Genomic DNA, 23,879 nt, shown 5'->3' with positions numbered 1-23,879 from the left:
TGGGGATTAGCGAACTTTTCCTATAAAGGGTCAGAGAGTAAGTATATGAAGTTCTGCAGGTCACATAGCCTTTGAAAAGGTGAAAACAATTCTTAGCTCAGGGGTGTACAGAAGGAGTCTGCGCAGATGGCACAATGTGCTTCCCTAAAAGAGGCTGGGAGCTGGGCACTTGACCACAATTTGCTTCTCTGTCATTTTGTCCACATCACAACACTGCGGAGAAAAGCCCCATGGTTGGAGGTGTTCCGAGTGTATTTGGGACCGTTTTTTACACCACTTTCCTCCACTGCAACAAAATGATTTTCAGTAATAATCACATGTCATGGTCAGTAATAATCATTATTTTCTGATTTGCTCCTCTGTTTTAAAATAATTACTTGAAACGAAGAATAGATTTCCATTTTAAAGTCATTACTCAAATTCATGTATCGACTACAAAGTTCACTTTCCAAACCAAAGTTTTTCACTTTGCAGTCTTGGCACTCTGTTTTGCTCTTTTAAATCTTAAACAAAACTAAAGTCTGCAGGTGGGCACATAAAGTGACAAAAGTCAAGTAGCTGGCGTCCTGGTCTTCGTCTCCACCATCACTGTGCTGTCATAGGCCATCTCGAATGTCCTGCTAAAGGCAGTGATGTGTGACACTGCAAGCACTGCAGACCCAAACTGAGCCAAGGTGGGCACCAGCAGTTCTGAACTCTTAGGAGCTTACTCTCGAAACGGATATGTGCATTCAGATGGCCAAAAGGCACATGAAAAGATGTTCAACATCGCTAATAATTAGAGAAATGCGAATCAAAACTACAATGAAGTATCTCACCTCACACTGATCAGAATGGCCATCATCAAAAATCCCACTACTTACCATCTTTTCTCCATCTACCCCCTGCTTCCTCCAGTCTCAGAGGATGGGTCAGTCTTCCTGATCAGGACCAACCCTGTCCCACCACCTCTGGGATTAGTCATTCTCTCTCTCCTTATCCTCAGTTTTTATGCATACACTCCATTCTCATCCTAAAAAATAAAACAAAACCAGAGACTTCCCCTGACCTGGCATCATCTCACCTCTAGCTCCATCCAACCCCCTCCTCTTGTTTGAACAACTTGAGAGATAGATCTACACAAAGCACAGATCCCATCTTATCTCTTCCTTGTGCAAATGCAGCCACCAACTATTCATTATGTACAGGATAAACTCCATAATCCTTATCTGGCACATAAGGCTCTTCAAGATCTAGCCCCTGGCTCCCTGGTAACCTGTATGCCACTGTGGTATCCAAATTTCTGTAATCTGATTTCCAATTTTTGAAGCAATTTTCTAGCTTCCCAGGTAAATGCTGGGAATGGGGGTGGATGGAGGGGGTGAAAGTATGTCTTGTATATCAGACATAAATATCACCATTATTAGAAGACTCTATCTCCCATTGTAAGATAATAAATTGGCCTTCTCCTTTACCAATCTCTCCTGAGTTGGGTTCGTATGAGTCAGTCCCCCTGAGGCTAACCCACTAGCTGCATTGAACAAATTGAACACTTGGACCCACAAAACTGAGAACCATAGCCTCTGCCAGGTGCCTGCTCACCCCCCCAAGGCCAAGCTACCCTGTCTAATGCCAGGCATCTTCCTTCTCTAACATCTTTGTTGTCACCTGTCAGTTTCCATCTCAATAAGGGACACAAGGCATGGGCTTTGGAGTCAGGAATGGCTGGGTTCAATTCCTGGCTTCCTGTCTAGCTACTATATATACTACCTCCGGGCCATGAGAACTTGGGAAAGGCACTTCACTTCCCTGAGTCTATTTCCATTTCTTTAAAATAGCCATAATAATACTTACATATAGGATGACTGTAAAGATGAAACAGGTTTCATGAAAGCATTTGGTCCTATGAAAAAGTGAGGAGTGTTCCCAAATCTGCATAATGACAAGATTAATCTAAAGGTCTAATATGATGGTGGGGCCACTTTGGTTCTGATGGGTAGGTAGAGCCTTCCAGAAAGATGGAGATATATTTTGTTTTGATGGTCAATGAAATTATTTGTCATATGTATTTCAGAACATCTTGGAAAATGTATACAAGTCATGAAGACGTTGGGTATGATTTTGAAGATGACCCCAAAGATAAGAAGACACTTAAACCCCACCCAAACATTGATGGCGGATGGGCTTGGATGATGGTCCTTTCCTCTTTCTTTGTGCACATCCTCATCATGGGCTCCCAGATGGCCCTGGGAGTCCTCAATGTGGAGTGGCTTGAAGAATTCCATCAGAGCCGTGGCCTGACGGCATGGGTCAGCTCCCTCAGCATGGGTGTCACCTTGATTGTGGGTATGTTCGCATGTGGCCTGTTGTAAAACTGAATAATTATAAAATGACAATTCCTCACTGTAAATAATGTTTTATATTGTTGAAACGTTAGATATTACATTTTAGTGGATGTTGCTGTTGTTTTTATTGTGGTCAAATGTACATAACATAAAGTTTACCATTTTAACCAGGTGTGCAGTTCAATGCCATTGAGTACATTCATCACCACCATCCGTCTCCAGAACTTTTCCCATCTTCCCAAAATAAAACTGCACGCATTAAACAATGACTCCTCATTGCCACCTCTCCTCCCAACCCCTTATCCCTGGCCACTACCATTCTATTCTCTGTCTCTATGAATTTGACTCTGCTAAATACCTCATCTAAGTGGAATCACACAAGACTTGTCCTTTTGTGTGATATTCCTATTCGAGTATGGTAAACATTTGGAGTATTTGAAAAATTGATCATTAGAATTTTTGCCCCAACTCTGTTTTCTTAACTGTTATAATTCATTACCTATCATTACAAATCTGTTTAACACAGGAATATTTTTAAAAGATAAAAATTTTAGAGAAAACACAGTAAAAGTAAATAATCTTATTTCAGAACTCTAATGTTTTAAATTTGATCCTATGTTATTGAAAAATCTATTAAACTGTTTTTAGAAAGGTTACTGATATAGCTAACAGGAGGGAATAATAACATATTCTTGTATTTTGTAGTTTAATCTAACCACCTGGCAATCTATGAAAGCAATTCTTGTCTAGTTGGAGATACTAAACGAGGAAATTATTATAAATATGGTATGTTGCTATAGCTAATGTGTTTCAGTTTGAGAACTAAACAGCTTTTACTGCCAACTGATATTTAATAAGCACCTATTATATACCAGGTGTTTTCCCTTACATCATCTCATTCAACTTTAACTCTCTCAACAGTCGTACGAGGTAATTACCACTATACCGTAAAGCTGTTCAATTCCTTTACTTGAAAGTAAAAGCCATACTTTTACGTATAATTTTTTTTTTTAATTTAAAGGGTTCGTGATATATTTTATACTAGAAACATAATAGGCCTCAAATCTCTTCCTGGTATTGTGAGAGTATGCGGATGACAGGCATATGTGTGTTTGACAAGAGTCTGTGCCTTGTCAGTGATTTCCACATTGGTAATTAATTGCTTGAATACAATTCTGAGATTTGTTGATCTTGGCTGGTATTCAGCCAATGTTATTTTGGATAATACCAGCGACATTAATAACAGTGGCAGTGCTAATGATAGAAAACAAGGACAGAATGTTATTTCTCAAGATGTGTACAGGGGGTATGTGTTTATCACAAGGAATTATTACTGATCTAGTTTTTAAATTAAATAAGGGCACCATTACGTGTGTGAGAGAGAATTGTTGATAAATCTCTTTTGCCTATAACTGTAATGAGCTGACTCTTCAACCCTGCCTTGGCCTTGTTCAAACCAGGACTGTTCATCATATGAGAAGTGCAGGTAGGTTAACCTCAGTGCAGGGAATTTGCTAGTTTTGTACTGGATATAATTCTACCTTCTCAATAAGTCAGTAAAGGAAAACTGTGCTTCTAAAATATGGGTTGACCAAAAAGTTCGTTTGGGTTTGGCCGTAAAAACCCTAATGAACTTTTTGGCCAGCCCAAATACTAAAAATCCAGTTTTCTTACCTTTTTAAAAATAAACAAAAGGGTGGAGACTGAAGCAAGGGTAGAACAAAATACTTACAGATTCAATCTAGAAAGTGTGCTCATACAACAAAAAAGAAGATTCAGCCAAAGACCAGGATATTTGTCCCAATATTTTCCAAACCGTCTAAGGAGGTTGTCTTCGGTATTACCTTGTGTTTCACAAGTTCTACAGGAATAAGCAATGGAAATCAGTCCTGAAATTATTGGATGTGGTTCTGAAGATGATCCCCCAAATAAGAACACCTAACTCATAGTGGTGTTGAAATGTGATTGTCATCTTTAATTGGGAGGTAACTGTGGATTTTGAATTCTGTTTGAGAGTCCTTGATTTCCAGACAGTGGAACTTTAGATTGTAGACTAACCTTTCTTCAGGAAAGGTGTCTGCCAGATAAACATCTTTTGTCTTGCAGCTCATCTTTTGTCTTGCAGCTCAGAAATTATAGCACAGCAAGGCTCATAGTTATGTAAATGAAAGGTCTTTTATTCTGTTTATCATGACTCTAAATTGCTATTCATTATCTAAGCTGTTGGTACAGGTGGCAGCAGATATGTTGGTTGCTTTTCCAAGCCAGAAGCCAGCAAGAGGAGCTCTCCTTTATTTAGCACTTACTACATGCCAAGTGCGTGTAATGTACATGATCTCATTTGATCCTACAGCAGCCCTGGAGGCCAGACCATCATCTTGATCTCACAGAGGAGAACATGCAATGCTCAGAGACATTAAGTAACTTACTGAAGTTAACTTGTAGCCAGTAAGTGTGGGACAGGCTCCAAACCTGGTCCACTGGACTCTGAAATGGTGTCCACTATACCACACTGCCTGCCACGATGTTAAATGAGAACTGAAAATATGTTTGAAGTGAATAAATATAAATTGTTTTCATTTTCTAATCATTGTAAGGACATTGAGTTACCTCTTTCAAATTTAAAAAGTCCATGAATTATGTTACAGAGTTAAAAGCATTCTGTTGGGCAGTGACTTGCACATGGGAAATTCAATTCATTCTTGTTTCATTCTTTGCTAGCATGGATTTTGCCAGTTTCCTGCAGAAGGTCCCAATTGTTAAAAAAATGTAATCACCTTGGTAGTATCTACAGCAGCCTTTGTGATAGCTCTTGGAACAATTCTTGGTGGAAGCCAGGTTGTTAGGGGTAGCTATAGGCTGCAAAAGGTCATTTACTTGCTAAGTAGATTTAGAGCAGTGGTTGTCTATCTTGGCTACACGTTAGATCCACCTGGGAGCTTTTAAAAACTGTGCCACTCGGGCTGCACCTGGAGCATTAAATCAGAATCTCTTGGGATGGGACCCTAGTATCAGGATTTTTCTTTAATGATTTTTTTAAAGCTCCTAAGTGACTCCAACAATCAGCCAAGGCAGAGAGCCATTGATTTATTGCAGGGAAGGGTTACACCAAGAGACCAGGTATTCAATGAACTAGCTACTTTCATCCATGATTGTATGCCAAGGCTCACCTCGGATTGTTTCTCTCCTCACCTGAGCTTTTTTCCAACCTATAAGATGCTGGGATGGGCAAGAAATCATGACTTCCTCAGCATGTTCCTGCAGCAATGCGAGGCTTTATTATGTGGGAAATGGGCCAAGATTCAGATTCCTTCCGAAGAGGAGAAAGTCTGACAAGGTGTATAATCTCATTCCAAAACGATGAATTCCTCTACAAAAGTGGGAATCTTAGCCAAAGGACTGCATCTCAATCTTATTTTCCCCTCTCCTTAGACTGGGTGTGGAGTTCTTTTCATTTTGTTGAATGGCAATTCCATCATGGAGATGCCAACTGACCATCAGTAAACAATGCTTAGAAAATGAAACTAAAGATCCGAAAGTTTGGGTCTGACTTCCTTTTTTTGATAAATCTATATTATGTAACCATGGAGGAGTCACAGCATTTCTGGGGCTGACTTTGCCCATCTGCACATCATAAATGATTGTAGCTGCAGCACACATGGTGCCAGAGTCAATAAACTAAAAAGCCAGACACCGTTATCATCTTAGTGTTCTTTTAAAGTAAGCAATACTTTCTTTTTGATATATAAAATTCCTCCAGATATGAATATCTGTACTTATTTGGGAATTTCCCCCCTTTTTTTTCCCCAAATGCTTTCTTAATGCAGTGTTTCATAAACATGCAGTATCACAGAAAAACTTCTTTCTGGGCCCTTTCTGTAATGTGGGAAATATCATTCTACTGAACTGTCATGCATTGACCCTTCATATCTTAAAAGACCTATTAACAGCAAACCAATGAATCATGCATTTTTCTTTTTTTTTAACCTACTCATCTGAGATTTGAAGTGGTGAAGTGACCATGGGTTTAGGAAAATAAAAATATTTATAGAGAAATAAAAGACACTCTTCATCTTATGGTTTCTGAATTTCAGTTCCCCCCAGTAATTTCCTCAGATGTTTATATCAGTGTGCTTAGCTTATATATTGTTTATATCATGTACTTATTTTATAATATACATAATACAGTATATTTGTATAAGATGTTTACTGTATTAAGTCTATTCTAAGAGGTTTATCTACTGAATTATTTTCTGTAATACAGCAGGGTTAATTAAATTAGTAAGTCTTTATCTTCTTAGTTTTGAGGATTGGATCCTCTCAAAATCATTAGACAAAAAAAAAAAAATTTATTACAGACTGTACCCAACTATGTACATGAATATTGTTAGAATTGTAAAGGAAAGTTTTATTTCAGTTTGGACTACAAGAGGAAGCTCCTTAGAGTTCAACAAGTTTTTAACCTGAAATAGTCCCACCTGAACATAGAGTTTGATAACTCTATAAAGTAATAATGATCAAAAATAAGGTGATGTTTAAAATGCAATGCTGAGTACAGCCTTGAACTGTATTACTAAAATATGGATTGCTATTTGGATAAGGAATCACTGACCCCAAGGCAAGCAGTAAGCTTCAATGACATCAGAAGCTGCCACAAAATCAGGAAGGAAACAAAGAGGTTGACAAAAACTAGAGCGTCATATAAAGTAAGCAATGAGAAAGTATATACTGCATTGCTGTGAGTATTGGCAAATATTGTACAACCAGGGGTAGACCGAATCTCCACACAGTGTCATAAATGCGTAGCCTGATGGGTCCAGTCAGGGACTGAGAGTCAGCAGAGGCTGAAGTATGTATGAAGCAATGGAGTTCCTTCCGGCTTGGTTTGCATCTGGATGTACTCATGAAAACAGGCTATAGGTTCCTTTCTTGAAGCATGGAGGTCCTGAGAACCCCCCTTTCTGTACTCCCTTTAGATCTACAGTAAAAAACTCAAATGTATACAGAGGCCAAACAAGTAATGTAAATGAGGGCAGGATGTCACATACAAGGCTGCAGGGAAGGGTGGAGACTGCAGCAAACGAGAGAGGGTGTGCCACAGCAAAACAGGGTCAGCTGCTGCAGGTCCAGCTGCTCTGTGTGGGAAGGTATTCTGTGTGGCCACTGGATTTTTGTGAATAATCTTTATTTTTAAATGTTGGCAACTGATTCAAAACATTTTTAAACTTTGTTCTGGATAAACAAAATGCATCCACAGGCTGGATGGAGCACCTAGACCACTAGTTTAGGACCTCTGCTGTAGACAAGAGAATGAAATCAACTTGTCTGTTTATTTCAGGTCTGTCTTCCTTGAAAATCTAGAACCTTGTGCTCTCCAGTGAAATTACTGAAACCTATCTTTGCATGCCAGAAGCTTTCTGCACATGAAGCAGGGGTGTGGTTTTGGTTTGTTTTAGTTGAGAGCTCTAGTAATATTGTATTCTTTGTCTTCATATGAGGACTCCCTAAGAAAGTAGGAAAATAAAATGCCATTAGTCATTTTAGTCATTCTTTTTTCAATGTTCTGTGACAGGACCTTTCATTGGCTTGTTCATTAACACCTGTGGGTGCCGCCAGACCACGATCATCGGAGGGCTGCTGAACTCCCTGGGCTGGGTGTTGAGTGCCTACGCTGGAAACGTGCATTATCTCTTCATTACCTTCGGAGTGGCAGCCGGTAAGCGTAGTGATTTTCTTAAACTTGACTTTATTCATTTATTTATTTATATTTTTGGCCACACCACACGGGATCTTAGTTCCCCGACCAAGGATCGAACCTATGCCCGCTGCCGTGGAAGCGTGGACCCCTAACCACTGGACCACCAGGGAATCCCCTTAAACTTGACTTTATATGTTTCTCTTGGGCATTTTGGCAATGAATTTCACTGTAGAGAAAAGAGACCCATTAAATATTTTGTCCCTTTGTCTCCTCCACCCTAACCCAACCATATCCTATCCTCCAGGAAATACTTTTTAATATAAGGTATTAAATATGCCTTAAGCATGAGGAAACGGCCTAACAGCTGTACTTGGCCTTCCTAATAGATTTTAATTAAATTTTCTATACCTGGTTCTAAGTGCTAGTCCCTTCTCTTGTAACAAAACAGACATATTAATAACATTCTCTCATTTAATAACTGCAGAATCCAGCGTGAATCAGAGAAAAATCATTTTCTCCTTCAGCCCTGTTCAAATTAATGGAATAGCAGCAAAACCCACATAGATGTAGAGACTCTAAGAATCAAATCCAGAGCAAAGTGTCAGTCCCCAGGAGGTATATAAAAATTGGCTGCCAGGCAGAACAGTTTGCATATCTGTTCTGCGAAATGTATTCCCGGCCATAATTTCCTTTATCAACAGGTAGCAGAATGCACACAGGTAAGTAGTTTCTTACTCATACAATTGTATATCAGTGAACCAGAGCCAGCCTGACTTTTTTGAGTACAGAGCTATAATCCTAATAAGTGGCACACTGATGGCAGTGTTTGCATAAGAGTTCAAAGTTAGAGTTTGGAATTCTTGCTTTCTTTCTTCCACTTGTTATCTGTGTGACTTTGGGAAAGTTACTTAACTTACTTATGCCTCAGTCTCCTTATCTGCAAAATGGGATAATAGAGTGCTTGGTTTACAGGGTTGTTGAAATGATTACATGAGATCATCTGTATGAAGCACTTAGCACAATGCTTGGCACATAATAAAGTCTTGAGCAAATGTTAGCTAATATATAATTGTTATTGTATATAACATGTTTATTATATTATAAGCTTAAGTATATGCTTTATGGTAGCAGGAGACAGTGAACATAAAAACTCACTGTCCATATAAGTTGACAAGTTGGTTCTCTGTACTGTACATCTGTCCACATATACTCCTAAAGCACTTCTGTATCCTGTGAAGCTGAGTTTGGAAACCATTGATCTGAAGGACTTGATAACAGCTCTTAAAGAACAACTCAAGATGTTTTCCCTGAGGCATTTTAGAAACTTTGCCCCATAACAGTCCAATGAATAGAGCTGGCACGGGGATTTTTATATTATAGGTGAGGAAATAAACTCCTTCCGCTGAGACTAAAGAGCCACACTGGGGTCTCTGGGCAGACACGTGGGAGCCCCTAGGAACTTGATCCGTGGTGTTTGGTTATAAGGACTATGACCTGATCCCCAAAACTGGGACTTGAAATTGATTCCCATCATCTAGAGATGTCTATGGTTAGACTCTTTTGTTTAAATGGAATTTTATTTCTTGCAGTTAGTTGCTTATTGGTTCTCAAATAATATGATCTCCATATTCATTCATTTGTTTATTCATTCACTTATTTAATCAACAAATATTTATGGATACAAGGAATTAGGAAAAAAAATCAGGAGGCCAGTGAAAGGAAAGTGTTTCTTGAGACACTTTATTGCTCCCTCTTTTTAATACAGGAAACACCCAAAGAAAGTCTCTGAAAATAAACGTATTCACCTTTTCCACAAATATATATATATAATTATGTTTAAGTGGAAAATCCAGCTAAATCAGTTAGCTTATATACTGTTGGGCTGTTGTTAGTGAGGCATGTTGAAGCTGATTGACCCCTATTTAGTAGAAAAGAAAGAAAGTTAGATGCAAAGATCTGCAAAAAGCAAGTGATTGAAACAACAAAAAAATAAATTAAAAAAATTTTAAAATAAAAAACAAAAATTTTTAAAAAGCAACTGAATGAGCGATATATATATATGTATATATATATATATATATATATATATATATCACTGTACAATAATGTATGTTTGAAAGAGACTTTGTTGACATCTTTCTTCATTACAAAAAGCATTTGAGGCAGATTTGTTTGTATTTGTTTTTTAACATCTGGGCAATTAAAATTGTATGGATGTCCTCCTATTAAGCAGAAAACTAACATCTGTTTGAGCGATCTTACTTAGCCAGGAGAATCTGGACAAATTTCTTCAGCTTTGCCATTTAAGAGCTCCATTCTCTTAAACTTGGCTTCTGGAGACAGCTTTTCCCCGCCATGCATGCTTTTTACTCAGAACCGCAGGATCTTCTCTCTCCCTCTGGGCCTTCTTCTTCTACCTGGCTTCTCTGGGTACAAGCCCGGCCTCTAAACCTGAGCATGGTGAAGAATTGTTCCAGGGCCCTGCTTGACCGCTGGGCTTGAGCCTCAATATCCCCAAGGCCTGTCCTATATGCTCGTAGAGTAATTGTGCTGATTACGAATCACAAAGTCACATTAGGAAGGGGAGGTGCTGTTAAGGACATGGAGAGGGTAATAGATGCTTGTAGCATTAGGCACGGATTTTTTTTCTCACACATGGGAGCATTTATTATTAAAACGAAGTTATATTTGGTGCTACTCTTATGCTTTGTCCCTCAATTCAGTTCCTATTAGTTATTTCATTCTGCTGCTGTTTAGACATCCACAACGACGTTAAATTTAGGTTGCTGGTTATTGTCAGTGACAAATCAAATTTTAAAAAGTAAACTTTTGTGCCATCAGCAAAATGCAGAATGGACAAATTTAACAGGACAAATGATCTAGTTTCCTCAAGAAGTAAATTGCGAGAGAAAAAAAAAGAGAGAGAAATTAAGACTTAAAATATGTATCAACAAATAGCAATGTGTGGGCCTTACTTGGATCCTGATTTAAACAAATTTTTAAAAAATATGGTCATTTATGAGAGAATTGGAAATTTGAACACCTTTGGATATTTTATGATATCAAAGAATTATTCATTTTTTCAGATAAGATACTGATATGACTATGCAGTTTAAAGAATTCTTCTATTTAGAGATTTATACTAAAATATTTGCACATGAAATGATATTTTTGGGATTTGTTTCAAAATAATATGGAGGAAGGAGTGTGTGTGTGTGTGTGTGTTGGGGTAGAGGCGGGATTGAGGCAAGAATTGCCAGGAGTTGATAACTGTTGAAGCTGGGTGATGGGTATGTGGGAGTTCATTAAACCACCTGGTTTTTAAAAGCTTACTTTGAATCTGATTCAAACTGTTTCATTAACCAATAGCCTGTTATAAGAGGTAAGAGGGTAGCATTAATTGACAGTGTGCTATTACATAGGTGTATTACACTTATGTATACATCAGGAACACAACACCAATGAGCTGGGCCTCTGCATGTTTAACTGACTTGGTCAAGGTCACATGGTTACTTATGGGGAGTGGAGCCAGGATTTAAACCCAAGGCCAGCTAGGTTCTTTCTACTACACATCTCCCCAGTACAATCATAAGGACAATAATACTGTGCCACAATATTTAATATCAAGGAATTTCTTGGTTCTTTAACAAATAATTATTTTTTCAAAATAACCACTGATACACTGATTTTTCAGCTGAGTTTTTTTGTACCTTAACTGTGGAAGTATCAATTTAACCGGTATGAAAAAGGTGGCTATTATTTCAAAATATGATCGCTTTACTTTCCCATAGAACTTTCTTTTATTCATTCCATTCCTCTGTTATGTGCCAGGCACTGTCCTAGGTGCTTGGAAGAGATGTATCGGTAAACACAGCAGAAGAAGATCCCTGCCCTCATGGAGCTTATAGTGGTAGTTGTAGGGGAGAAGGGGTCAGATCATATACAATACACACAATAAAAAGTAAATTATACTGTTAAGTACTTACTATAGGAAAAAAGAAAAGTAGGGTAAGAGAGATTGGGAATGGGAGTGGGGGGCAAGAGAGGCTTGCATTTTAAAGTAGGATGGTCAGCTGTATACCTGAAACTAACACAACATTGTAAATCAATTATACCCCCCAAAATTTTTTTTTAATAGAAATAAAAAAAATAATAAAGTAGGATGGTCGTGTGGGCGTTACTGAGAAGATGAACCGGGAGCGGGAGACGGGGCCTAAGCCCTAGGGCTCTCTGAGGGTAGGAACATTCTAGCAAAGGGAACAACAAGATTTTATAAAGAGATAAGCCCCTCACAATTCATATTAGCCAAAGAAGTCTTCAGAATTCGATTAATTTTCTCAAACAGCATGCAGATAACTGAAAGTCAACCGACGGGTCAGGATGTAGGACCAGTTTATGGACTATCGAATGTTTTTCTATGTCCCTTTTCAATATTAGGAAATTAGAGATTCCTGCCTTTTGTGGACTTGAAACTCATGAAAGTTAATTCAGAGTTTGGTTCAAAATTAAGGATAGCCGTTCTCTTCGTGCTCCTCTCTCCCGTCACGCAAATGGTTGCCACGTCGCTGCCCTCGCTGAGGCTCGGCAGGTGGCTTTAGGACCTGCCCCTGCTTTTGCTGGGAATTACTTAGAAGCTGGCGTAATTGGTCTTAAAACAAGGGTACCCGTCTGAGGAGCAGCTGGCTGAGGACCGTTGGCGCCTGACGGCTGCTGTAGATGATCACTGCTCTAAGGTAAATAAAGGAGGCAGGTTGCTTCTTGGAGCTTATTTTAGAAACCGAAGCAACATCCTTCTGCAGCAATGTGCTGGCAGCCGGGGAGGTGGGCAGTTTAGGGTGAGAGGCAGTGCAGGCAGTGGAAAGGGACCAGACTTCTGCAGTTGGGTCTGAATTCCAACCCGGATTCTCCAGTTACCTGCTGCAGGGTCTGGTGAAAATTTCTTAATCTCCATGAGGTTCCATGCCCCCTTTTATAACATGGGTATAACCACAGGTAGCTTTTGGATTATTGTGAAAACTAAATCAGATAAAGCCTGAAAAGCAATCGGCACATCCTCACCACTCAATTAGTGGTAATTGTTACTATGTTTGCATGTATGACCGCTCTGCTCTCCTTCCAAATTCAAGTAATTCTGAAACTATTAAATGATGCTAAACTAGGCAAGCTTCTCGGCTTTGGGGAGTGCTATTGGTCAGTCTCTTTTCTCCTATCAAGCTGCTATCCTAATGTCAGGAGGTTGTGAGCATTAGAACCGTGTGTGGCCCCATGACCACCTGAAGCGGGGCTTATGGTTTCCCTCTGTGTGTACCTAGAAGTTAAGAACACAACCCTCAACCTCTTGGCCAGCATTTTATTTTATTTCATACTTATTTTATTTTTAAATAGGCTTCGTTTATAGAGCAGTTTTAGGTTCAGCAAAATTGGGCAGAAAGCACAAAGCACTCCCAGTACACCCTGCCCCCAACAGACACAATCTTCCCCACCAGCATTTTAATTTTGTGCCTGTAAATCACAAACTGTTCCTATTTTCTAAGAAAGATACAATTAAAAACCAGAGATGCAAATGCGTATTAGGTGATTTTGACATCTAGTAGCTACCTATCCTTATAGGTACATTTTAATTCCTTTTATTCTTCTAATTCATTTGGGAACACACTGGCCCGTTCCTGAGGCTTCTGTAAATTGCCTGGAGTCACTCTTCATCCCCTTGTACTTGAGTACTTTCCTGTGTATTAAGCGCAATTAGCGCTGACAGCAGAGCCCTCAGAATCCATCCATTCTTTCAACAAATCACGAAGCACACACTGCATGTTCTGAGCAGTGCCTGGTATACCCGAGGCGATAGTACAGACACAGTCCTGCCCTGGTGGAGCTTATATTCTGAGGTGAGAATGCAGACTTATTTTATTTATTTAATTCTTTTATATATATTTGTTATTTATTTATTTAATATAATCGTTTATTATTATTATTATTATTATTATTGGAGTAACCTATGCTGAAAAGCCTGTTGGGGGAAATGATGGCCTAGAAGTGGACTTTTTTGGGTGAATCTTGGAACTTACCCCTCGAGCTCCTTTTTTACCATCATGATTATTTCTTTGTGTGAAAGAAAAGTTATAGAAACTAACATAATGAAATGCAGATGATCTTTAAAGGCTGCAGATTCGGGCTATGGCCATTTACGCTGTGCCGTGTGCCTTTTCTTCCCTCTCGGGTGCGCAGGCTTTGGCAGCGGGATGGCCTACTTGCCGGCCGTGGTCATGGTGGGCAGGTACTTCCAGAAGAGGCGCGCGCTCGCCCAGGGCCTCAGCACCACCGGGACCGGGTTTGGCACATTCCTCATGACGGTTTTGCTCAAGTACCTGTGCGCAGAGTACGGATGGCGGAATGCCATGTTCATCCAAGGCGCGGTGTCCCTGAACCTGTGTGTTTGCGGGGCGCTCATGAGGCCCCTCTCTCCTGGGACGGATGGAGACGACCCAGAAGGGAAAGAGCCACACGTCCTCCCGGCTCACTCCACCGAATCTGTTAGGTCCAGTGGACATCTGGGCGGAGCGGAAGAGAAGGGGGGCGGCCCCGGCACCGAGGACTCCCTCGGGGACACGCCAGCCCAGGCGTGCCACGAGAAGGCTGCACACAGAAAGGACGTGTGCGCCTTTCGGGTTCTGAAGACCGTGAGCCGCCTGACCGTGAGGGTCAGGAAGGGCTTCCGGGATTGGTACTTGGGCTATTTTGGGACAGCCTCGCTCTTTACTAATCGGATGTTTGTTGCCTTTATTTTCTGGGCTCTGTTTGCATACAGCAGCTTTGTCATCCCTTTCATTCACCTCCCAGAAATAGTCAATTTGTATAATTTATCAGAGCAAAACGATGTTTTCCCTCTGACTTCGATCATAGCGATAGTTCATATCTTCGGAAAAGTGATCCTCGGCGTCGTGGCCGACTTACCTTGCATCAGCGTTTGGAATGTCTTCCTGATGACCAACTTCACCCTAGTCCTCAGCATTTTTATTCTGCCCCTGATGCACACGTACGCTGGCCTGGCAGTCATCTGTGCACTGATAGGGTTTTCCAGCGGTTATTTCTCCCTGATGCCGGTGGTGACTGAAGACTTGGTGGGGATTGAGCACTTAGCCAACGCGTACGGCATCATCATCTGTGCTAACGGCATCTCTGCGTTGCTGGGACCACCTTTTGCAGGTAAACCATTCAAGGCTTTAAGAGCTTAGAGTGCATGTAGAAAGTTGTGTTCTCACTTATGTTAAAAGTCCAGGATGAATAAGAAGGAAGTTTCCATTTGTGTACATGGTCCTTTTTTTTTTCCCCATTCCTGCCCCCAATTTCTCACTTATAAATTTCAGCAAGTTAAAGGTCATTCTTTCATGTAGAATGTAGATGAACTTTTGATCCCTAACCTGTGAGATCAACGGCCAGGCTGGTAAAGCGCACGGGGGAATAGTGCAGAGCCCCTGCCCCGTCCGAAAGAGACAGCCTCTACCCTGCTCCAGCTGATTTCCATCACCAAGAAATACAGAAAATCATTACTAGCTCTTCTGTTGTTAGCCCCCTCCCCCCGCTCTCCAAGAGAAGCTAGGACTCTGCACTCTTAGGTAACATTTCCAAATTTTCAAAACACTGTGTGTAGGTCCAACAGAGCACTTCTGTGGATCCAGCCCTGTAGTAGTTTCCTACTGGCGCTGTAATAAATTGCTACAAACTTAGTAGCCTAAAACAATACAAATGTATTATCTTACACTTCTAGAGGTCAGAAGGCTTAAATTGGATCACAATGGGCCAAAATCAAGGTGTTGGTGGAACTGCATTCCTTCTGGAGGCTCTCAGGGGGAATCCATTTCCTTGCCCTTTGCAGCTTCTGGAGGCTTCCTGCTTTTCGGCTCCCGGCCCCTTTCTCCATCCTCTAAGCCAGTATCATAGCATCTTCTCATCTCTCTAATTCTGACTCTCCTGCCTTCTTCTTTCACTTTTAAGATGCCGGTGACATTGGGTCCACTGGATAATCCAGGATAACCCCCATCTCAAGGTCCTTAACTTAATCACATCTGCAAAGTCCCTTTTGCCACGTAAGGTAACATCTACAGTTTCCAGGGATTAGGATGTGGGCATCTGGGGAGAGTTGGGACATTCTGCCTACCTCCACCAGTTGGCAACACCAGTTGGCAACATCTAGGGTGAGATCTCCACCAGTTGGCAACACCAGTTGGCAACATCTAGGGTGAGATCTCTCACGTGTATTCACCTCAGTTCAATGGAGATTTTGCTTCTTGCCTCGGGCATACCAGAAGCCGTAGGCACCACCAAGGAGTCCTGTGTCTGGGCCAGGTACCTCTCTGAGCCTGTCATTCTGGGCGGGTTTTAAGCTTTGTGGCAGGTAGACCCAGTCCCCAAGAGGCCAGGTACTGGGCAAAGGTGACAAAGTCTACCCACTGTCCAGGGATTGGAGGCAGGAGCCCACAAAGTATGGCAGGGGCTGGGGCCAAATGTCAAAACAAAGGTGCTCTGTGGAGGTGGCTATTAGGGCAGCCAGGCCAGGCAGGACTGGTGACAGTTGTCAGAGCTGCCAGAAGTTCTGTGCAGGGCTTTCAGCTAACCTGGTAGAATCTCACCTATTCAGATGCCCCATCCTCTGCTTATCTGGCTGCTCCAGGCCCTTTATCCTCATATCCTCTGCAGAAATGCTTCTTCCCAGTGGATGGGGGAACCTCATGGGTGCAGGACAAAGCCCTCCCCACCCCTGTCTTCCCAGTCTCTCTACAGAGCCTACAGTCACCTCCTGTCCTAGAACTACGCTGGCAGAGGGCTTATGCCAACACAACCATTTTTAAGTCCCTCTCAGGACTGAAGCTCAAGAAATCATAGATTTTTACCTATTCAGCTGACAACACTGGCAGCTGGCTGACAAAAGGTTTAAGGCCCAAGAATTGCTTTAGGAAACCCAGAGGCTACATATGGGGCCCCTCCTGGATCAAGCTGCTCCTATTTTCTGCTTGTACAGAGAGATGCAGGCCAGCATTTCTAGGTGACAGTGAATATAGCAGTGCAGCAGACTATTATATTGGCAGCTGAAGAGTCAGTACTGCTCAGTGATCTCATAGTATAGAATTCTCTATCAGTTAGGGATGCATTTGTTTATAAGAGAACACCCTGACAATGGTAGCTTAAACAGAGATTTGTGTCACATAACCAGAAATCTAGAATTCAGAGACTAGATGATATTGGGGCAGTGTCTCAAGATCCTGTTGGCCTTTTCCTCATGCTAGTAGCCTCATGGTCACACAATGCCTGCAGTAGCTCCAGCCACTACATCCTCATTTATAAGAAAAAAAAAAGGAAGGAACAAAAGACTCAGTCCTAGAAGGCTTCCACTTATATCTGATTGGCCAGAACTGTGTCACACAGCTAGTCCCAAACTTCAAGGGGAACTGAGAATTGGAGAATTTTGCTTTCCAGCCTCTGTACTAGAGGAAGGAAAGGAGAAAAGAACTGGGATTGGGGGTTGGATCAGTCAACCAATGGTAACTCCCAAAGGAGTTAAATATCCATTAAGGGGATGGGGACATTATCAGTGGCTCATCCACCCTCTTGTTGGAAGTCCTTCAGATATATTGTATGTGGAAATAGAGTCTGCCATTGATGTTTCTTTGCAGGATCCAAGGGGTACTTTCTGCTTCTAATGGTCAGTCTGCGATTATTTTATACTGATCCATCAGATTGCAATAGCAGTATCACAACACAGCCGTGAGGTGCAGCAGAAGTAATTCATGATCAATGTTAATTAAAGCACCAAGGTTCGCCAGCATGGTTTCCTTATCCCATCCCTATGGTCATTTCCTTTTCACACATTTGTATTCTAGTGCACTTTCTTGAGTGGAAGAGAAAGGAATTATAACTAGAAGACATGGAGTTATACCCAACCCTCAGTCACCAGGTCTGATCTCTGCTTGCTTCAACGTTCCTCCCTAGAAGTGGAGTCTATAGCTGAATTTGATCCACCATAGATGGTAGAAACCATTGTATTACAAACCTGACATGAATATGTGTCAAATGCTGCCATGGGGACTCTAAAATCAATGTTCTGATGTACAACTCCAGGCCAGCAACCTAAAGGGACCTCTCCTTCTTTTTGTTTGTTTCTTCTCCTTCCACTGAACTCATGCACTGAGGAATGCTGAACAACATGATTAGCTAACTGTATTGTGTTTAATTCGTTGACTTTCCAGGCCAAGGAGCCAATATTGCAAGAGATGCAAGGCCAGCCTTTATGCATGATAGTGCCGAAGTGCCTGGCAATATGAGTGACTAAATAACCACATTAAATTCTTGCTAGAAATTCCAGGTTGGCTAGAAATTATTACTTAGCTTGATGCGCTAGAAGGAAAATTACTGTTCACATTAGCTTTTTCTTTTTTAATGGGTTTAGAAATGAATGTGTTTTCCATTTTTCAAAGCGGTTCCTACTGGCACTAAAAAGTCTGGTACAATTTAGTAGTGTGTTAGACAATCACACATTTCCATTTAGGAGAAGAACGTGCAATCAAAGATATTGAACAGATATTTCAACCATGTCATTCAGCAACATGAACTTCATGATGTAATTCATTTATAATGTTCCTGGGCATTCAGTTCATCTCTTCTAAAGATATAATAATAGTAGATACTTTTCTAGATGTTTCCAGGGTAAAGTATAGCAAAACTCAGCCAGCAGATTTGACTGACCAAGAACCTACATGTATCTCCAATATTTGCATAAAATATAACACCCTAACAACAATTTGTAATGTTTTTTCACCAAGAGCTGGGAACACTTATTTAATAAGTAAGAAAAATAGCCATCACTCCTCATTTGACAGACTCAAATGAAAAAGAAATGCAGTTTAATAGGGAAACAAATTTTACTTTGAACCTGTTGATTTCAGTGGATGGTTGGATCAGGATTGCCAAGGATCCAAGCTCCAAACCAAGGGACTGAGTTCAGACCTATAGGGAGAGATGGTGAAGGATGAATGAGGTGGGCATCTTGTCTGAAACATTTTGTTTCTAAAGAGTTATCGTCCCCATGTGTTGGGCCAAAGCACATGGTAAAGTACTGTCTCCTGACCTGCTTTGCATCTGACTTGGGACTGGGTTGAGTTCAGACTAGTGGAGATGGCAGGATCTGGAACCATTTCAGATAAAGGTAGATTGGAGAAACCTATGGAATTAATTTAACATAAAATTTAGGACTACTCCAATTTATACCAAAACTTTTCGGTAAAGTTGAGTGCAGTTTTTGAAAAATTGACCTGTGAGTTACTTTAAAAGACTGGGGTGTGTGAAGATGCTTTTACAAAAGTTTATACTTTTAGGGGAAAGATGCAAGATCTTAAAATATAATTAATTCAACGTAAGGCTGTAACAATATGTAACATATTTAGCACACATTTTCTATAGTCTGCAGAGACAAGAGGGAGGATGGAGCGGTGGGAAGGAGATGGTAGGGTGTTCTAAGGGTGATGGGTTTATAACTGTCCCCCCAGAAGGGGGAATAGTACATGTACAGACAAGGTGTCAAGACAAATATGTTTGAAACTCCAAAATATTCAGAATGGCTTGTGCTTGTGGTTAAGCTCTGGGCAGCAAGAGAGGTGGGCAGGGGCCATATCACAGAGCCCTGGAGCTTGTACTCAAACACTTGTAACCAAAAAGTACATAAGTAGTCTGAACTAAGTACAAATTAATTCTCCAATGAGGATTTTGTCCTGTCTCTGAGTCCGTGTTAGGCAGTGACGGGAAATCAACTTGTTTCAGCTGTTGGTTATTTTCAGGCATCATTTCCTACTCTCTCTCAATCACTTGATCATATGAAAAGGGAGGATTTAACTGTTAAACTGACAAGATCAGCTTTCATATGGGATGAGTGGGGTATGAGAACCTCATTTATATGTATTGATTTTTTAGAAATTGTAGCTGAAGATAGTGCTGTCATGTACTCTGCTTATAGAGACACACCACTCGGCGTTATCTGCAAGTGAATTATTCACTTCATCATAATTCACAGTGGTCCACAGCTGACAAATGGTGGCACCGAGCAAAAGTTGGGTGTGTTTTTGTTCATATGTCACTGTGTCTTTCTGATTCAGTGCTGAAGCTGAATCACTGTTTCTGGATTATATGTCTAATCTTATCTGTCCCTCTTGTCTCAAACTGGAAGTTAAGAAAAGGTGATAGAACATTTACTAAGCCATATCTAAGGACTCTGGTATTCTCTTCTTTTATATATCAAATAACAAACTCAAAAACTTGGTTTACTTTTAAAGTATATCCAGGATTCATAGCTTTTGAGGGGTTTTTTAAAAGTATACATTTTCGATGCTATTGTTTGTTTTTCTTTATTACAGCCTTGACTCATCCAGGCGCATTAAGCACTAGATACAATAAACAAGAGATACAGATAAGCCACAGGAAGTCAGAGATACTAGTTTACACATTTAGCAGTTGCTTTTGTGTAGCCCTTTGTTGGTGGGAGGTTATAAGTTGCATTTATGCATTCATTTGCCAATTAGATACTTTTTAAAAGATAATTTCCTTAAAGTGACCATGGAATGCTGTGTTTGATCATTAAATCATTTATATTTTTCTTATGCCTTTACTAATTAATGCACTTGTTGAAATGGAAAAAGTGAATGCTTATATTTACATTTTTACCATAAATAAAATTCTGTGTATAGCTTAATCCTCTCAGTTTGCATAGCTGGCTATGTGGGGACCATGACATGTGACTGATCCTTAGAATTAATCACTGAAGTGAATGAAAGAAACATCATGCTTCATAGTTTCTGAGACTTTTTTTTCACATTTTAACATCTCTGAAATCAGAATACCTTGTACAAAGTTCTAAGAAAATATCAAGTCATATTTTAATTGATGATATATTTCCTTTTTATTGATACATAAGATAATGATACATCATGTAATTCATGGTGTCTTAGAATCCATGAAATATGGTAGTATCTTACAGGCCCTAGTAAGATCATTATATGAAAGTATTAGACTATAATAGTAAAGTATTTTTTTTTTAAAGAACTGATAATTTAGTTAGCATTTAAGGCTATATCTTTGGCAACTTAAACTTTCATAAATTTAAATATATATATTAAAGGTTTATAGCTGTAAATGTGAATTTTATAAAACCTGGAATTTTTGATTCTTTCTAGAACAGATATTTACCCTTATACTTAAGAATGAATGAAAGTTCAAATGTCTTCTGCTCAGCCTCTTTGTATACACACGAGAAACTTCTTCAGAAGAGTTTTGAGGTTTTAGAAAAGATTTGTGTTTATATTTGTGTAAAAAGAAAATCATTAGATTCACTTTTCACTGCTGGCTTTGTGCCGGCCTGAGAGTTACCCCAAGGGCTGTGGGCCAGAAGATTCTCCTTATAGGTCGGCCAGCTACTGTTTCAGTGCCTTTAAAAGTACCCCAGTGACTTCAAAGGTAAATGCAGCCATCCCCACGCACCAAGAACTCTGGTTCCAACAGCCCAGACTTAAAAATGGCCAAATGAAACGTTGGGGCATTAAATGACATATAATAAGTCCTTAGAGAATTATTTATAGTAGTAATAAATGCTTGCTTTGTGCTCTTGACTTTATTTTCTCAACTTCATTACACTGAATATATTCTTTTTTGTTTTGCAGGGTGGATCTACGACATCACACAAAAATATGATTTTTCCTTCTATATATGTGGTTTACTCTACGTGGTAGGAATACTCTTTTTACTCATTCAACCGTGTATTCAAATTATAGAACAATCCAGAAAAAAATACATGGGTGGTGCAAATGCGTAGTGTCCTGTTATGTTCCACGTAAGATTTCCTTGTCATACTCATGCCTACCTCACATGGTTGCTGTGAGGAGCTTGTGACATATCATGGGAAAGCGCGTTGTCCCATAACTGGCACAGTCGTTTGTAAACGCCACTGTCATGGCTTCGTTTGAAAGCAGCACTGCCTTTCTGTGCAGGGAGAGGCATTAAGGACTACATGCATCTTAAGAGATGACCGTGTCCTGCAAAGACAGCCTATTAAATCATTGGTAGAAACGCCCTTCTAAAAAGTTATCTCATCATCCACTAAGACTAGGGTTTTAGAAACAGTTTTTAAAACAAAGACAGAGAATTAAAGCTTTTCAACCCAACTACTCCTTTTTAAGGTGAAAATAAGGTATCTAAGTGCTTCTGGAAATCTTACAGATACAGGTCTCCCCTGCTTTTTGAAAGCGCTTTCCACTGCTTTGCTTTTATGAAAGACCTACGTTAGTACCTGTTTTCACTCACCAGAAGAACCCCAAGGAGGATTTTCGCTTTTACAAAAAGAAAAGGGGAACCACGTTCAGCGTTCGTTTTGCTGTGAACCTTTATAGAGGCAGCTTGGCCGGAGCAGCAAGGGTGGCGCCGTCAGGCTCCTTCCAGGGAACCACATTCAGCATCGCAGCTCAAGTCGCCATAGCTTTGAACTGTGTCTGTGAGCATCTGTGCTTGATCTCGATTTATTTTGTGCATCCCTGAGCAAGATGTGACCTAAGGTCATGGCTTCTTTGCTTTATGCCATTTCAGTTAAGGTTTCATAGAACGCTCTGCTTTCAGATAGTGGGGAAAACCTGTAAATGCATTTTAAGCACAAGAATATGCTGGATTTCAGAAATTGTTACAGGGAGCTGTTGATCTACCAGTGTAAAACAAAGGCAGGCTCTAACTTCAAAGGTAATACATTTAGTACAATTAAAGAAACACAGTTTATATTTTTATTAAAGAATTCTGCAGCTAGGGCATACAATTTCTAAATCCCTCTCTAAGAAAAGCATTTGCTGTTACTCCTAATTCAATATTATCCAGTTATAAACTGAACCTTGAGACAAAACCTTAACAAATAAATAATATTAATAATCTCCTTAGTGAAACTCATATTCGTGCATACAACCACTGAATCAAGGGCTACAATTCAAGCACTTTTATTCATTTCATTGGCCTCTTAGTTTATGAGCACAATCTGAGGCCTATAGAAAATTTTTTTGCTGAGTTCCTCCTGCCCAGTAAATAAAATAGAAAACTAATTGCTGGTTAACATGTAAAGTTGGTGGTTAAATCATCTGTCAAGCATGTTACTAATCCCAAATATGAGACTATCATGTTGTGAGGATAATAAAATGCCCTTGGTCCAAATGTCTGTGCACTTGACATTGGAGTAGTGGTAACAAATAGCCCTTCTCCAGTGTCTTGCTGTTCTATGGACAGTTCATCTGCCTGAGCTCAGCACAGTTTTTAAAATAGTTCTCTTGATTGATTTCAAACAGAAGATAACTGTGATCCATGACATCACATAATGCTCTTCCTTTATCGGAGATCTCTATTTTTCTAAGCCAAACATGTTTCAGACTGCAGAATGTTCTTCCCAGAATCATTCTGAAATTTCTGGCTGCCTTACTTGTTTACACATATTTTAGAACTATTTAAATTTCCACTTACAATTTGCTCATCACACACACACACAAATGCTTTAATATCATGGCCAGTGTCTTGGGTCAAATTTATCTAAAGTGAGTACAGACCATTCTCAGTTATCCTTGGTAATTAGAGGCAGGAATGGTACTAGTAATTGGAGTCACAGAATGTTACCCCAGCCTAATTTTAGCCTGCCATTTCAGTCTTTTACTCCACCAAACCCTTTAGAGCTGTTTACAAGCGATTACATGGACACGTTTCCTTTTTGTTTCATCTCCATTATTTCCTGCTCTAATGTCTAGTGGGAGGGGTTGGGTAATGAAAGGGACCACCAAAATAACAATAATCATAAAAGG

At 40.1% G+C, this 23,879-nt stretch overlaps 1 protein-coding gene across 1 annotated transcript; it reads left to right on the top strand.

Annotated features, from left to right (window-relative positions):
- Window positions 1–2,066: 2,066 nt before the first annotated feature.
- On the top strand, window positions 2,067–21,871 carry SLC16A14 (solute carrier family 16 member 14). The gene is made up of 4 exons (XM_059927550.1): window positions 2,067–2,325; window positions 7,897–8,040; window positions 14,248–15,225; window positions 21,720–21,871. The coding sequence occupies exons 1-4, from the start codon at window positions 2,067–2,069 to the stop codon at window positions 21,869–21,871; spliced, it is 1,533 nt and encodes a 510-aa protein (XP_059783533.1).
- Window positions 21,872–23,879: the final 2,008 nt, after the last annotated feature.

This window comes from Balaenoptera ricei, chromosome 7 (genome assembly GCF_028023285.1).
Source record: "Balaenoptera ricei isolate mBalRic1 chromosome 7, mBalRic1.hap2, whole genome shotgun sequence".
Taxonomy (NCBI): domain Eukaryota; kingdom Metazoa; phylum Chordata; class Mammalia; order Artiodactyla; family Balaenopteridae; genus Balaenoptera; species Balaenoptera ricei.
Note: the sequence above shows the minus strand (reverse complement) of the source record. Positions and strands in the feature narration are given on the sequence as shown.

What these genes read in the sequence shown, in the direction of transcription:
- SLC16A14 (XM_059927550.1), top strand. Translation starts at nt 2,067, where the DNA reads ATGTATACAAGTCATGAAGACGTTGGGTATGATTTTGAAGATGACCCC. An exon ending in GGGTGTCACCTTGATTGTGG is followed by an intron (nt 2,326 to 7,896) that starts GTATGTTCGCAT and finishes GTTCTGTGACAG; the next exon opens with GACCTTTCATTGGCTTGTTC. An exon ending in TACCTTCGGAGTGGCAGCCG is followed by an intron (nt 8,041 to 14,247) that starts GTAAGCGTAGTG and finishes TCGGGTGCGCAG; the next exon opens with GCTTTGGCAGCGGGATGGCC.